The following is a 17,053-nucleotide window of genomic DNA, read 5'->3' on the forward strand; positions in this document are numbered from 1 at the left end:
GTTTTCGAATGATTAGCGTTGGACCCGGACACAATGATAACGAGTCCTTGTAGGCGCGAGAGACCCGCGTTCGATTCCCGGCGGGAGCTCATGTAGTTCGGATTCCACGTTAATCAGTAGGTCCACGTCTCATATAGCCTCGCTGCTGAAAAAGACGTTAAAAAAAATCAATCAAAACGAGTCCTCGTACTTCTCTGAAGCGATAATTTTTGACAAGTCTGCAAAGTAGGAACTTCTATCTGGTGGATTCAATCTGCGTTCTTTTCAGGGAAATAGTTATGTAAGTGTCCTCAAAATGACTTGTCTTAAACTGAATGCAGTTTGGATAGTCTTTGTCCACTTTCAATTCGCGCATTTCCGTCCAATTGATTGAATCTCCATTTTCGTCACATCTAACTGACAGAATACAAAGACATTGGGACAGAGATCTAGTCTTATACATTGCTTCTGTCAACACAATGAACGGTATATGGGTTCTTTTTCCTTGCCAGTTTAAGAATCGGTTCAAGTTACGAGGGTACAAAATTACTGCCATGTGCTTATAGCACTGTGGACTGAATCTCCCCCATTTTTGTTCATGCCTAGATTCAAAGAATCGGAGAGAAATTTCTCTGATGTTCTTACGTGTTTGCACCGCATATCTTATCATAGCAACCAATCTGAACTCCTGGTAGGTCCATCCTGTATTTCTTTAACTCATTCGTTACGGATTTTAACGCGCCTCCCTATAAAAAATTCTAATATTCCATGTTCCAAACCTCATCTCCATTTTCTTTTGCTGATATCGTGCCAAGTTATCAGTCTTGGTCCGAGGCTTCTGTGATTGTTTCTGAAAAACTGTCTTTTTTTTTTCTATTACAGGATGAGTTTGTTAGGCTCACCCAAACCTCCAAGCTGGAGGGCCACTCCTTGTCTGCCCGCGACTGCTTATTCAGTATCTTCGCAGCTAACCTCTATATCTCTGCTCCTCGATCCTCAACCTGGGGCCGCGGTGGCTCAGTGGTAGAGCGTTCACCTCTGGTTCATGGGGTCGCGGGTTCCAACCCTGCTCCTGCCAAATTAACTTTGTGGTGGACAAACAGCGTGTGCGTGGGTTTCCTCGGGGTTCTCCCGTTTCCTCTCACTTTCTTCATTCCATCATTTCATTCATTTCTCATAATCACCATCTCCTTTAGCCTAACCGGCATAACCGTGGGACGTAAAACTCAAAAATGTCATGTCATGTCGACCCGCAACCTGTGGACGCCCCATGCCGTGTAAATATATATGTATACAACCTCGCATTGATCAAGTATAACATTCTAGCTTATAAGTTTATTTGCTTCGGCTGTTCCAAGCTTAAGATATAAGTAAAAATATATTAGGAACAAATGATAAAGAAACTAAGTCTACCTGATGGATAACAATAAGAAATAATATAAAAAGCAATGAGTTTATCAGTACGGGACTGTATACCTACTTTTGGGCCACTTAGAATAAATAAACAAATTGCTTTGAATATAGGCGTAACTGTCCTGTTGCGAAATATCTGTTGCTCACAAACTGTCGTAACTCAAGATACGACTGTTTGTGAAAATGGTTTATATGCTCCATCTTAAGATACGACACAGTGACGTCATCACCCCCGTCAAAACAACGCACATTACAGATGTGTCGTTTTGGGAAATTGTAGAAGTCAGTGTATGCAACTACATAGTAAAATATCTCAATTTTCGATTTTTTTGAGATACGACACTTTGTGACGCTGTCGACGAAATTACAGGGATTATTTATGCCAAAAATTAATATATGCATTTACATGCAAGGAGCACGGTACGTTAATGATAAGAACAGTCATTTTCAGTAGAATGATTGCACGGTTCGATTTCAGACTTAGTGAGTGTCTTACGTACAATATCGTGTCCGTGGATTTTCTTGGGGTTCGGAGCTTGTGTTTCACTCACTCTTTCAGCCCAACATTTTTCTTAACACCATTCGCTTGTACCCATAATCCTTTTGTCTTTAGAACATAACATTTAACACTAAACTATGGAATTCTACTTATTCACTTATAAATATGATAATAAAACTCTGAAGCATATTACACGATATTAAATGTATGAATTAAACTCTAATAGATCAGACTTCTAAAATGAATTAATGAATTGTAATTCATTTTTCCGCTCTCTAATTCCTTTTATAAAGAGTGGAAGGAGGGATTTTCATATCAATTTGTTTTCTAAATTTATAATCATAAACAAGAAAATTAGGAAAACCAAAAATGGATCCAAAAAATTGCGATATCTTGGCCAATAATTAGTTTTTGGATCAGGGGTCACAAAATTTTTGAACGGCCCTTAAATCGAACGGCACTGAATTAATGATAGTTTGGGTTTGGCTACACTGTATATGGTTCTCCAGATTATAAGCCCTACAAGAAAGTTTTTGATTGAAATATATTGAATCTTTTGTTCCAAAAGAATGAAAAAGAAGTTCGTTTATCTATGAATTCCTTGGAGAAGTGGATTTATATTGACTTCACGTTATTAACGTGAATGAAAAATTAAAGTAAATAAAAAAGAGGACTAGGAAATATCTTTAACGTGTAGCATGAAACTAAATCTTATAAAATATTGAATGAACAAATGTGCACTTGTAATCTTGTATGCCATCAGAACAAAAGGAGAGAGAGAAAGGTTTGCATATTTATTAGCAATGAATCTGACCTGCATAATGTCAAACCCATGTTAAACTTTCTAAATTAAATTTACAATGGTTTTCAATTTGTTAACTTTATACATATACATAAAACGTCTTGTACTAACAGAAACTTACTTTCCATCTCTCTTGTCTCCAGCCTGCATTATTGCTGTTAAAAAAATCCTGTTTGGTTCCACTTTACATACATACAATTACACACACGCGCCTTACTTTTTCTTCCTGAAACTACTCCCTTTCCTATTGTCAGGGAAATATTTCAGTATCGCCATTCTCAATAAGAAGTAATATGTGCATACATATTTTGTGGCTGTTCCTAAGAACCGTTCACATGAGTATGCCAAAAGCATTTGTATGTGTATAGTTATTGAATTATGATTTCCGTAGCCGTTTGTTTTGAAAGACATAGTTCTCATATATTACAGAAATGACTGTGTTCAGAGTGTCGTAAAAGGTTGCTTGAATGTTGTTATAAGGTGTGCCAAAGGGAGTTTCCTGAATGTTTTCTATAATTCATCCACTCCATAGTTTAGAGGACTAAGTTGAAATACATTTCACGTAAGGTTCAGTTGGGCTATTTATGCTTTATAAATTGGATTTAGAAGTTGCAGCAGACCAAAAATTCTTTGCTAAAGATCAAATAATTTTTTTAATCTAGTAGGTGAAGTACTTGTAATGCACAGTTACAGCAAATTTCCAATTAAGTATCCGCTTCATTACTTAAAACATGCAGAAATACTGGTACCTATTTTATTATTCCTTCTCTAGCATAAGAAATTTGAAGTAAGGCCACAACGCTTACAAACTACCAAACAAAATGGAAAAACTAATGTCTAAGCATAATTTCTTGCTTTAGACTAACTTGGTCGTATAAAACTTATCTCACTGAAATATAATTTCACTGGTTTGAACTACATACATGGAACGCGCTGCTTTAAAATTGCAGAAAATTTTCAGCAGGACTAAAGTGCAAATGCAAAGCACTTATAAAGAAAAATGGCATTCAGGATTACTTATGTCGCACATATTTCTATTTTCAGTACATAATTCAAAAGGTTCATAGTGCAATAAAGTAATAATATTTAAGAACAAAAACTCCTAATTGGGGAGAGGGGCACGGTGGCTCAGCGGTAGATCGTATACCTCTGGTACGTGGGGTCCCTGGTTCGATGCTCGATCAAGTGAGTATATGGTGAACAACATCGTATCTGTGTGTTTTCTCGAGTACTCCATTTCCTCCCACTTTCTTATGTAATGTTATGCTAATTTGTTTGAGGTCTTTATTTTTGAGTTTGAGCTTTAATTTCACCTGTGTGTTTGGAATAAAGAAGCTCAAGCCTTATAGATTAAAAATAAAATAAAATAATATACTCTGATTATTTGAAAGATATATTATCAACTTGCCAAATTTTCTTCCAATTAGTAATTTTTTTTCGAGAAGATCTGAATTAAATACGTAGTATTTTCTACATTAAAAAAAAAAAACTTTGACTTTACAATTGGAAGAGATTGCATTTAATGTTAATAAACAATTCGTACAGTCTTGTTCGACAAAACTTGTCACCGATCTTGTTTCAGAAGAACATATTCTGGCAACCATACGTAGAGAATTTTAAAGAATTCGGTTGTAAGTATTCAAAGAATAACAACATTTTTGTGATTTAATTCAAACTGTGGGCTAAAGGACAGTAGTTTCCAAGGAAAAGAGGGTGGCCAGGTATTTCGAAGAAGACTATAAGAGACATATAACTGTTACCTGCGGAAACGGGTACGGATGTGGATAGAGATATTTTAGACATGTTGCAGATGCGGATTGCAGTATTTTATATCCGCGTAGACCTCTACGTATAACCATAGGATCTTACTCTTCAGAACGAAAGGTTCAAGGGAGGCTGAGTTTTTTTTATACTTGAACACATGATTTTATCTCGTATAATTTGAGTATGAGTATTTCTAATTGCTCAGAAGTTTAACGTGAATGACATTGCAAACATACAACCTTGTATCTTTATAGAGTCACGTCTTTGAACGACATTTAAGTAAAATATATATGTGAAAATTAGTGTCGTATAAGCCACTGTACAACCAAGACTAGTATTGACATTATTTCGACCTTAAGTTCCTGTTCTAAATTTTCTTAATTTATTGCAAGTAGTAAGTACTGTTCCCAACAAGTATTACGCATAGGTGTAAGTGAACTAAGTGAAAGTTTTTCCCTTTAAGCATATTAAGAACAAAAATATACTCTTATTGGACAACAGTACGGCCGGTCTTTCACCTGATTTCAACACCTAATTCATTACTAAAGCCAAGCAAGTACACATACTCTGTACGTACTGAAAAAAGAAATTTATGAGAGACCATTCTCACTACGACCTTGGAAAAGTTTAGGATCCTTCACCTCTGGTAGTGCTCGACCTCACCCACTCCAGAAAAAAAAAAAAAAAGAACAAGAACGCCACTTTATTCAGCGAAGCAAAACACAAAACTTTCCTTTTCTTTTCTTTTGTGGGTTTCTTTTTCCACTGGTCTTTTGTGCTGTATCTAAGTGTGTTTATTATTACGTTATGTGGGAATTCAGCATAGGGTAAATTCCATCAAGGCTGACTGTCGTCATATTTTGTTACATTCATTAATTAACTTATGTTAATTAGGGGTTTCTTTCTCACAATGTTTTCAAATCTTCATTTTTTTAAAACTTTAAAATGGGTACTCTTCTTTCAGCTGACTAATATTTTAAACAAAGTATGCATTGGTTCTTGACCCAAACGCAATTTCCCATTGTAATATTGACCATCTTTTATTACCGGATATATTAGTCACACCTGCTAATTAGCTCCATTTCTTGAAAAACCGGTGCAATGTGCTGCAGACACATAAGTAAAGCGCTAGCTGGATTTCTATATGTTTTTAATAATTTGGGCTTTCATTCCTTAACTTACATCAGATCCACATTATGCTTTTATTTTCTTTGCCTACTCGAAAGTGACCCACTATAGACTTTAAGCATGACGACCACAATTCATATACGAATATAAGCGATGTACTTCGGCTTGTTTATGTTTCGTAAAGCGAACAAGATTGTTGAAAGGGTCTCGAAAGATGAGTCTTAAAAAAGAGAGAGAGAGAGAGAGAGAGAGAACACAGAAGATGTAGAATGAACAAAATATTATGTTTTCCGTTTGATAAAGGTGTTAGTTCAGGAGTAAAACAAGTGTGTACTAAAATATTTGTTTATATGTGTTTCATTTATCAAGTTGTAATAGTTCATGAGAGTTGATTCGGTGCTGTCTAAGTATTTTGATGAATATTTAGTTTTCTCTTAAATTTCTATGGAGTTTTTTTTTTTTTTTTTTGGTTTGGAGTTCGATTTGGTTAACTGTAATTGGAGAGAGTCATATTCTTAATTTATATATATAAAATCCAAGCTCATAGTATGTTTATTGAAGATTAGCGTCCCTTTTCAGCAGTAGCGTCATTTTAGATTTGGCTTGGGGGGGGGGGGGACAAGACCCCTTGATATTCGCGTTTTCACTGACTTACTAATATTCTATTCATAAAATTATATAAATCTCAAATCTCAAGCTCCCTAAAGCTTCCCTGCATTGCCTAATAGCGTGATTCCTCCGTGTCTCATAATGTGTCCAGTTTTCCCATCTATATTCTTTCTCTAAATATTCTTGAGTATACTCGTATTCTCTATTCTCTTGTAACATTTTCAGTGCCCTTTCATTTCATACCTTACCCACATATCTAATTGTTAACATCTTTCTAAACACCACTTTTCGAAGGCTTCCACTCTCGTTTTTTCTTCTTCTAATGTTCATGTTTCACATCCGTACAATGCCACACTCCAGACATATGAGCAGCTCGGAATAACATAATGGTATATCACATTTTCTAACTTTCGAGTAAACTCGGAACTCTCGAGTAAACCTTCCCAAGCAATTCAATGCAATGATAACATAGCAAACAAGCTTCTCTTGTAATCTACATGTACATTTTTTAAATTAAACTAGCTACTTACTGTTCTATTGTTTAATCCCAACCCATTCCTCCTAAGAACTCCATTTCCCCGGAAGTAGTGCCTACCATTACGTTAAACTTTTATCAGCGTTTTCTTTAGCTCCATGTCAACGTTTCCGGTTAGAAACTTCGGCTTTTCTTCGAATATCTTTTTCATCAGAGCTCTTCTGGATTTTAAATGTTCTTTGAATCTATTGTTGTTTGTTATTTTACTCCCTGAGTAATATGATTTCTGCACCTGTTCTACGAGATGATCTACTTTGATATTCATTTTTGTTGTGTATCTCACAATTTTTATTTTGCTCTTGCATTTCCCACCATTAATATATAGTATTTTATGTCCGTGTAAACATTTTTCTTATTTATTGCAACTATGTGTATGTATTTCTCTTCATTTAAATTCTCTACATCGCTATTATTGATTACAATTGCTCCATGCATTGCCTGAGCAGTTTCAACTCGAGTTTTTCACATATTTATTTTTGGGCTCTACATGTTGTGAGGAAGATATCTGCGTTTTCTAGTAGATTAATGTCATCACCATAAAGTCACTAGTCACGGCACATACGGTATTTATACGTTTGAGTCCCTCCATGAAGAAATGACTGAGTTTGAAGAATACAAAGTCTATAATAATTCATTGTTAGTGTTGCCCACAAGACGAAAATTATTTCAAATCGCCTTGATTCTTGTCTCACCTGATTTAACTCTTGCCTAGCTTAGGTTTTCATCATGTTGTTTTGATTAGAATTCGTATCCTAAGGAGGGAACGAAGGGTTTGAAGTTTATGCTGAAAATTGAGTACCTCACAATTCTTTAAACTTAGAAGATGAAACTTGGTATATGAGTTCTTTATTTAAAATAAGCGAATGCGTGTTTCAGTGTGTTTCCAATCCATTCCGTTTTTAATTTCCATTTTAAGGGAGGGAAAGCAGCATTTTCTTTGTGAATTAAAGGACCATGAAGTAGCTTAGGCTTTTGTCATATTAGTTTGATTAAAATTGCGTATTCTAATGAGGTGCAGGGGGACCGAGGTGGCTTAATGGTAGAGCGTTCACCTCTGGTGCTTGGGGTCCCGGGTTCGACCCCAGCCCCCTCCAAGTGAACTTTGTGGTAGACAAACACCGTGTGCGTGGGTTTTCTCGGGGCTCTCCCGTTTCCTCCCACTTTCTTCATTCCACCATTTCATTCATTACTCATCATCACCGTCCCCTTTAGCCTAACCGGCATACCGTGGGACGTAAAACTCAAAGATTTCATTTTTCTAATGAGGTGCAAGAGAGGCTAAAAATTTATATCCAAACAATGAGCAACCATTTAGTGTCGATTTGTGTTCCAAAATCTCCATGAACATATTAGTCGAAGACGTTCATTCCAGGAAAGGGAACTCGCAATTATGCGAACTCCAGAGATCTGAAGAGAGCACGGTGGCTCAGTGGTAGAACGCTTATTTCTAGATGGATGAGGTCCTTAGTTCGATTCCCGGCTAAATAGGTGTCGTGAACAACCTCGTTTCCATGGCTTTTCTCGGGATACTCCCGTTTCCTCCCACTTTCTCATTTCACTAATTCTTCCAGCATCATTCACTTGACTTAACTTGCCTTAATCATCCGTCTCCCTTAGACTAACGGGTATCGTGGGACGTTAAGCTGTAATATTTCATTTCATTCTTTTTTGTATATACAACTAGTACTAACATGCACACACACAAGAGGTCATTGAGAGACTCATTAATTCGAAAAGGATTCCAGATATACATTCTATAACTATTATTCATTGTGGAAAAAAATAGAGAGGTGACCACTGAATAACCAAGATATTTCTAAAAAAAATGAAAAACCGATAGCTACATAGGTGAAAAATTGAAATTATTGTCTCTGAAGTTTGGCTTCCATCAAAACAGGACAAGAAGTGAGCAAAGAAAAGAAATTCAACTTCTTACTAGAAAAAAAAGAAGAAGAAGAAAAAGATGAGAAAGCCGTATAGTGCTGATAGCAGCCGAACATAACTTCCAAATTATTAGGCCTATAGCTACTAATAACAACCTCCATAATAAACATTTTATCAGAAAACCTATTATCATCCCAATCGTAATTATTACTTCCATTCTAGCAACATGATAAATGATGTATAAAATGTGACACCTTTTCACGTACAATCAACACGGATGCAGTTTATCCACATATGCAGTTATACTTTTACACATGGACTCACAATATAACTCATATATATATCCACTCTATTTCAACAAATAGAGCTTTCTCCTCCATGCTCGAAGGCATCGCCAATAATCTCACTACTTCGAAAACCTGAACCAGCACCGGGAACAGTCATCTCACAGTATCTTATCATCTTTTCTTCCAGCATACACATATGTTATTTTCCGCTGCATTCCTTGCTACGTTACAATTACGATCTTCCATTAACTTCCTCCTACATTTAAAAGAGATAAATGAATACAATGTACTAAACTTTCTCTCTCTCTCCTATATCTTAAATTGAATAGTGTCTTTTGGTTTGGTTTGATTTGAGTTTATCGTCCCTTTCAGAAGTGAGACGATATAAGACGTAGACCTACAGCTTAATATGAAATCCGAGCTATATAAGCTCCCGCCAGGAACCGATCTCGTGTCTTCCGCGCCAGAATAATGTCATACTGTAGATATCACAGTTGCATTAGTTACAAAATATAAATAAATTTATAACAGACGTTTTCGAGAAACCATTTGAACAAACTCATCCGAAGAGCAAATTAAATCTTATGATTTTTTAAAAGTTATTCTATATTCCTCATCACTGAAAGACTTAAAAATGTGGAAGAAATATGCAGTACCATGTTTTTGTGTTTTGAACTTATTCATTGTTTTTTAATGAGGAAAAATAATTTGAACATTTTGGTTCATGAAGAGCGTTACAGAACGGATGAAGTTCATGACCTCCAGGTCCACTGTACTTACTTCTGTGTGACGCATTAAGGGCGTTTTATCTACATGTATGTCAGTGTTGACAGTGAATGATGTTAGTTATTTGAAATGTATCAGTCTTAATTCGGAAACGATGTACTTCTACTAGAAAGTAGGTATATAATCTACAATTACCAGTATCGTACCTTTAGCACATTTGTTTCAATAATAATAATAATAACAATAATAATAATTTTACATCGTCATGCGATTCGTTTAGATATAAAATTCAAAACACTGTATCAAAGTTTTTACTGGCAGCAATTGTCGCTTTTCAACCTACTCATAAAACAGTTGGATGTTTTTTCTTGGTAATATATTATTTGAAACGAAATCTTTATTGTAAATGAAAGCAGTTTAAAACATAAATATAATATTTGTACATTTATATTTTAAATAATTAAATTGTATTTTATGGTTAGTTAATTCTTAAATATAAGAGGCTCATCACTTTTATATATATATATATATATATATATATATATATATATATATATATATATATATATATATATATATATATATATATATATATATATATATATATATATATATATATATATATATACTAGGAATGCAATGGATGTACCCGATTGCAATGAAATGAGCTGAGCGAGCTTAAACTACGTAATCATTCCTGGCCATTATGCAATAATAAATGCCATTTTTAATTGTTGACAAAAAAAATCGCACTTTTTCCCCATGTTAAGTCTATGCAAGCGTTTTTCGGTGATTATTCCTCGATGGTACATCGGATTTTTGATTTCGACGTATGTTGTCACTTAGCACGACATACTCTATCAGCGTGCTAAGTTTGGTTGAGATCGGCCAAACGGTCTAGGAGGAAGCGTTTTTCGGTCATTATTCCTCGATGGTACATCGGATTTTTGATTTCGACCTATGTTGTCACTCAGCACGACATACTCTATCTAAGTTTGGTTGAGATCGGCCAAACGGTCTAGGAGGAGTTCGCGGACAACCAAACGGCTAACCCGAGTATAACTTCGCTTCGCTCAGCTCAATAAAGAGGCTGCGGTAATTCAGTGATAGTCTAGAGCGCTCACCCCTGGTGAGTGGGGTCCCTGATTCGATCTCCGCTTGCTCCAAATACGCTGGGTGATGGACAAGTACCGTGTCGGTGAGATTTATCCCGTTTCCTCCTGCTTTCTGAATTCCACCATCACATTCATGTCTCATTATCATTGTCTCTGACCTACACGGAATAAGCGTGCGAAGTAAAGCTGAAAGATTTTGTATTTCATTTCACTTTTCATCAGGGCCGTAACTTGTGGGGGGAAAGAGGGGCAACTGCCCTCCCAGAAAAGCTCCCCGCCGTTCGAGAAGGAGTCCATTTTGAGACAACATTTTCAGTACAACACACAAAAGGTAAATAAAACAAAAAATGAATCATGGGCTCATTTCAGTAAAAAAATGTCTACTGTTAGAGGACCTAGAAGTAATATCTATTCGTATGGTTTTGAGATTTGTCAATATTGTCCCCTTGATTTATTTGTCATTGCCTATATGGAGAGGACCCAGGGGCGTAACTAATTGCCCCGCAGACCTTGCTATGCGCCGGGTCCGGGGGCCCCATAAACAGTAAAAGAAAGAAGGAAATGGAGGCTCAAGAATTAGAAAAATAACTTTTTCTATGAGGCCCAAATATGCATAGTAACGTTTGCCCCCTTTTCCCAGAGAGAAATCGAAGTTACGGCGCTGCTTTTCATAAATTAGATTTATACTTTAAATAAATTTTGGTAATTTCTCCATTTGTGGTGCTATCTATTAACATGTTAGATATTTCTTATTTGTTCAATTATTTATTACATCTAAATTTAATAGAATTTTTCTTTCTTTTGTTTCAGGTGTTAATATTCCTATCAGTAGGCCTTGCGTCTACTTTTGGTGAAAGATCTGAAAATGACCACAAGGAAAAAAGACAAACAGATGGAAGCAGTGGTCAAGGAGGAGGATTTGAACAAGGGAGAGCTTTAGGTGGTTTTGGAGGAAGTCCTTATGGAAGTTTAGGTGGAGGTCCTGGGCAGATACTCTTCAACAGCTATCGTAATCCTCAAGCAGCAGGGACAGGTACTCCAGGAGCAGGAGGATTTGGTCCTGGATTGGCAGGTGGATTTCCAGGTGGAGCAGGTGGATTCCCAGGGGCAGGTGGTGGCTTTCCAGGAGCAGGAGGTGGCTTCCCTGGTGCAGGCGGAGGTTTCCCAGGAGCAGGAGGTTTTCCAGGAGGACAAGGAAGCTATCCTTATGGTGGTGGTTTCCCTGGTAGTTTTGGTCCAGGCCAACAAAATCTAGGTGGCTATCCAGGATTTGGAGGTGGACCAGGAGGTTTCGGAGGAGGTCCTGGAGGTTTCGGAGGTCCCGGAGGATTTGGAGGACCAGGTGGATTTGGTGGATATCCCGGACTAAATTTAGGACAAAGCGGTGGTAGTGGTAATCCTTACAGTGTCGGACCTCAAACATTCAGAGGTTTTGGCGGTAGTCCTGGAGCTGGGGCGGCTGGTGGAGCACCAGGTCTTCAAGGAAACTATGGTGGACTCAATAATCTTGGTGGAGGTCCTGGTAATGTTATATTTAGCAGTTTAAGGGGAGGACAACCAGGATTAGGAGGAGCAGGAGGGAGTCCGGTAGGAGGAGGTCCTGGTCTAGTCAATAGTATAGGCCAAGGAGGTCAACCAGGAATTGGGGGAGGCTCTCCAGCATACGCGCTCGGTGGTGGTGGACCAGGAAATTCAGTCTTCAGTGGTATAGGACCTGGAGCAGGAGGTCAAGGTGGTGGACCAAATGCACTGGGAACCAGTCTAAGTGGACTAAGCAGTGGCCCTGGAAAAATAATATTTAGCAGCCTACGCGGAAGTGGCTCATCCGGGACAGGGGGTACTGGTTTAAGTGGTAATAGTGGAGCCAGTGCAGCGTCTACTCCAGTAGCATCCATTCACAGGCCAGGGTTCTCCTATGGTAGAGCAGGCCCAGCATATAATCTTCTTCATGGATCACCGTCGGCAAATATACAAAGTTGATCTTCCAGTAAGGTACGTCAAATATTATATTTTCTATTAATTTATGAAAGACTTAGGAATTGCAGTAAGGTTATTCAAAGAATAATAAGTTGTTTCTAAGATAGTCATTCTTCAAAGTTTTAAAAATATCGTATCAACGCAGTTAGACTTTCAATAATCATCTAATCCCTAATTCCCAAGATATTATAGATTTTTGAACTCCAAAATATAATATGAAGTTCTTATGTACTGCATAAATTTAACTGTCCTTGCTACAACCATCACTTTAAAAATTAGTATACGTTGTTTACATACTTTACTATCAATCACTTCGATTCAGAAAAAAAACTAAATGTGATAGGTGAATTTTTGCGAATATAATATAAATAACACTTCACACGTTAATGAATATTGCACTTATTATTGTTTTCACTAGTACCAAAACTACAGACCAAAGAACAGTTTCCGATCACATAAAAAAAAATATATATTGATGCTGATGAAAGGTGTATCGAGCTTGGTGACAAAATACAATGTGAGGGATGGATATATTCATTTTTAGTGTCTGTAAAATAATCAATTTCATTTCTGATTCTAAATGTGTCTAATTCTAACAAATTAATCTAAGTATATTTGTTGAAGTGCAAAAAAAAAAAAAATAAATAAATAAATAAATAAATAAATAAAATAAAAAATAACGTATAAGCTAAGAGAAGATATTGATACAAGTGAGTTTAAGTTAGCATTGTGAAAATTATGATAGATTTTCAAACTATGAGATCCAATTTTGGAACAGCTTCCGGTTTTAATTTGAGATGAGAGTGCAGATGGAATCAATTCTTGAGACACTACAAATACGAGGTGTTTGGAAATCCGGTACACTAATCCTTGTTTTTGCTTTGATAGCTGCTGACAGAGAGTCGTTTATGGTATTTGGATAGCATAGTTTGGAACTCTAAAATATGAGTACTATTGCAAACGTTTCTTATGCTTTTGAAACAAACGCCTACCTTTGGCACTACAACAATCTAACGAGTTTCTTAATTCCAGGATAAATAGGGACATTGCTAACAAATATGTGATGATCTAATTCTATACATCACTCAAAATGTACCAATTGAGAGTGTAACAGCTGCTCCTAATCTCTGGATTCTTTTTGTCTCTTTCTTTCGTAGCTGCTTATCTGGGTTATATGGTCTGGTAAGATGCATGCATAATAGTAAGTCATTCGTACTGATTTGATTCGGTACGACTTTCATTTGAACTTTGTTCTAGCTGCTTGTTCAAATTTATCTCTTTGCATTTTCAATATACTAAAAAAGAACTAAAAGTTCTGTTGTCATTTGTTTGATACCTCTTACAAAAGGGAGATTATACAATAAACATAGAACTTAAACCATAATTTACATCAAATTGTACTTGAAATCAATTTTATAGTATGAATTGTATAAAATGAAGGTATAGAATTCTAGTGATTCTGCTATTTATCCCTGTAATATTATATTAGACAGTACAAAAAAATAATGAATTTATTTTGTACGAGACAAGGATCAAACTTACGTTTTAAGGTAATATTAAAACGTGCAGGTGGAAGACAATTGTCTAGCTCTAACAAATTGTGAAACTATAAGGGACACTAATATCCATAGAAAATATGATCCTCCAGCCAATAAATAAATAAATAAATAAAAATAAAACTAACAGACTTGCTATTCAATACTCAGTGAATGTCGAAAGTTTGTCATCGATTCCACATTCAAAAAAATAAATAAATAAAATAAAATAAAATAAAATAAAATAATATTTGTTAATCTGAATACTGTATGTAGCAATGTAGATAGTTAAATATTGTAGGTAGGTACACTCATGTCCAAAATTATTGTCGCATGTCTATAAATATGTTGTAGGAATATAATTTGATAACGAATTCGCCTGGTATTTCTTACAATGTTAGTATGTGTATAATCGGCAAAGACATGTATGTGGCAAATTTCATGTGAAAAGAGCAGTAAATAAGAACAAAAAAAGAAAACAAATCTTTCTTGTCCATTTAGCAACATTTTATTTTACTCATTCTAATTTTCGTATTTATAATTATTTTCCTGTGAAATTCACCACAAACATACATTTCCCGATTATACACACAGTATCACTATTAAAAGTACCCTGCAGAATCATTATCAAATTATATTCTTGCAAGAAGACAGTTATAGATATGCGACAATTATTTTGGACATGAGTGTACTTTGAGCTTACTCTGGTTTATGAAGTAACTTAAATAGAATCACGTTAGCTCCAAGACAATGTAAATACGAGGAAAACAAGTAACTGATTGAACAATAGAATTCATGAACATAAATAAGCTTATCTCTATTTTCGCTATTCCAAATTTCTTTTGGAGAGAATAGTTTGTACTATACACTTAATCTACAAAATCAATTTAAGTATTTTCTGGTTCAATATCTTGCATTATTCTTAAGTTTCACTCTTAATCCAATCATATAATTAATATCAAAGTCATACTTAATTCAATGAGACGCACTGCAGTTAAAAACATAGACTTGACTACAAATAAACAACGGAAAATATTCCGAACAAAATAACTTTGTAATACGGCATGCGCAACTTACAGCAACACTGTGCCTCATCCGAATTCTCAGGTTTCAGTAGATAGTTATTTTCTACTTAATTTTGTGGTTGGTGCTCTGTAACGTTAACAAGATAAAAAAAAAATAATAAGATACAAAACAGAGAAATGTTCAAGACATAAAACTGAATAATGTTCCCTCGTCCCTATATGGCTATCGAACATGACTTCAGCGCAGGAGAACTGGGTTCGAGTCCCGGTGGGAGTTCATGCGGTATAAATTCTACGTTAAAGTTATAGGTCCTCGCCTCACATAGCTTTGGTGCTGAAAGGGACGTTAAACTACAACTGAACTCAATTCAGCGCTTGCATTGGATTTCAGTTTAGCGTCCTTTTCAGCAGTGAAGCTCTATGAGATGTGTACCTACAGCCTAACGTAGAATCGAAACCACATGAGCTCCCAATGAGAATCTAACCCGGGTCTCCCGTGCCACATATCCACGAGAGAGCTCTTTCTGAATTCAATGAAACTAAGTTCATGTGCCGCTAGTAAAATTAATACTTGATTAGGGTGTTTCAAAACAACACCGACAACGTTTGGGAGATGATTCCTGACACCAAAATAACACAAAAAGTATAGACCAACCTGGGTGCACCAGTGCTTCCTTTCGGAGTTATAGGCTGCCGAAAACATGAAAAAATAAACTTTAAAGGTCCATAGCTCCAAATCTATGAGACCTACCGTAGTCGGGTCAAGACTTCACTTAGGAACTAATATTTGCTCTATTCAAAAATCCATTTTTTAGAATCCTGCAGTACTCCCGCAACAATTTTTAAGAGGAAGTTGGTGAGTACTTTAAATTGTCTGCCTGTAGGCAAATTTCGTCTATAAAAATTGTTGTGCAAGTACTTCAGGATTCTGAAACATGGATTTTTGGATAGCGCACATATTAGTTCCTAAGTGAAGTCTTGATCCGACTACGGCAGGTCCCATAGTATTGGAACTATGGACCTTTAAAGTTCATTTTCTTTTTCATGTTTTCGGCAGTCTATAACTCCGAAATGAAGCATTTGTGCACCCAGGTTGATCTATACTTTTTGTCTTATCTTGGTGTCAGGAATAATCTTCCTAACGTTGTCCTAACGTTGTAATATATATAGTAAACTTATCTAGTAATCTTCAATTTCGAACTCCAAATCGGCGTCATTGCCCTCACCAGTTTTTAAAAATCGTTATTAACACTATTCTGAACAACAGTATTTCCAACCTCTCGTAAGTGAATTTAAGGAATAGATGCAGGGTTGCCATTTGTCAATTCTCAAATTCTTATTGATTTATTTATTTTAGTGAGGCTGTTAAAAGCCTCAGTGTGTGTATTTTATGTTCGTTATTTAATGCACATCTACACTTTATTTGCACATTCGAAAACTGAAAAAAAAGTGTCTTCTAAAATTATCGTATATTCACATATTATTGCAAGATCGTTATTGTCCATTAAGGCTTAAATCTTCGTATACCACGATGCATTTTCACACGGTTGGCAAGGCTGATGACTCATACCTCGGAAACCAAAGATCGCTGTTCGAACAAACCTTTCTAACCGATGAATCAAACAGATGTGATCATTTTACTGTAGTGGTCTCTTTGAACGAGATACAAAAACATTCGACCTCTACAGTACCGGTCGCAAAGACAATAGCCTTTTAGGTCATTACACATTACATTTGGTAAGCAACAAGTAAAATTTTTTGCATAAGTATGATAA

At 36.0% G+C, this 17,053-nt stretch overlaps 1 protein-coding gene across 1 annotated transcript in view; it reads left to right on the top strand.

The window, feature by feature from the left end:
* Positions 1 to 17,053, top strand: part of LOC145695020 (uncharacterized) — a 42,956-nt gene that overhangs the window by 17,778 nt on the left and 8,125 nt on the right. Inside the window, exon 2 of the mRNA XM_081771848.1 lies at positions 11,552 to 12,733. Within this exon, the coding sequence (XP_081627974.1) occupies positions 11,552 to 12,721 (1,170 nt within the window). The 3' untranslated portion in view covers positions 12,722 to 12,733. The remainder of the gene's footprint in view (positions 1 to 11,551; positions 12,734 to 17,053) is intronic.

Source organism: Thermobia domestica, chromosome 9 (genome assembly GCF_964235325.1).
Source record: "Thermobia domestica chromosome 9, izTheDome1.hap1.1, whole genome shotgun sequence".
Taxonomy (NCBI): Eukaryota; Metazoa; Arthropoda; class Insecta; order Zygentoma; family Lepismatidae; genus Thermobia; species Thermobia domestica.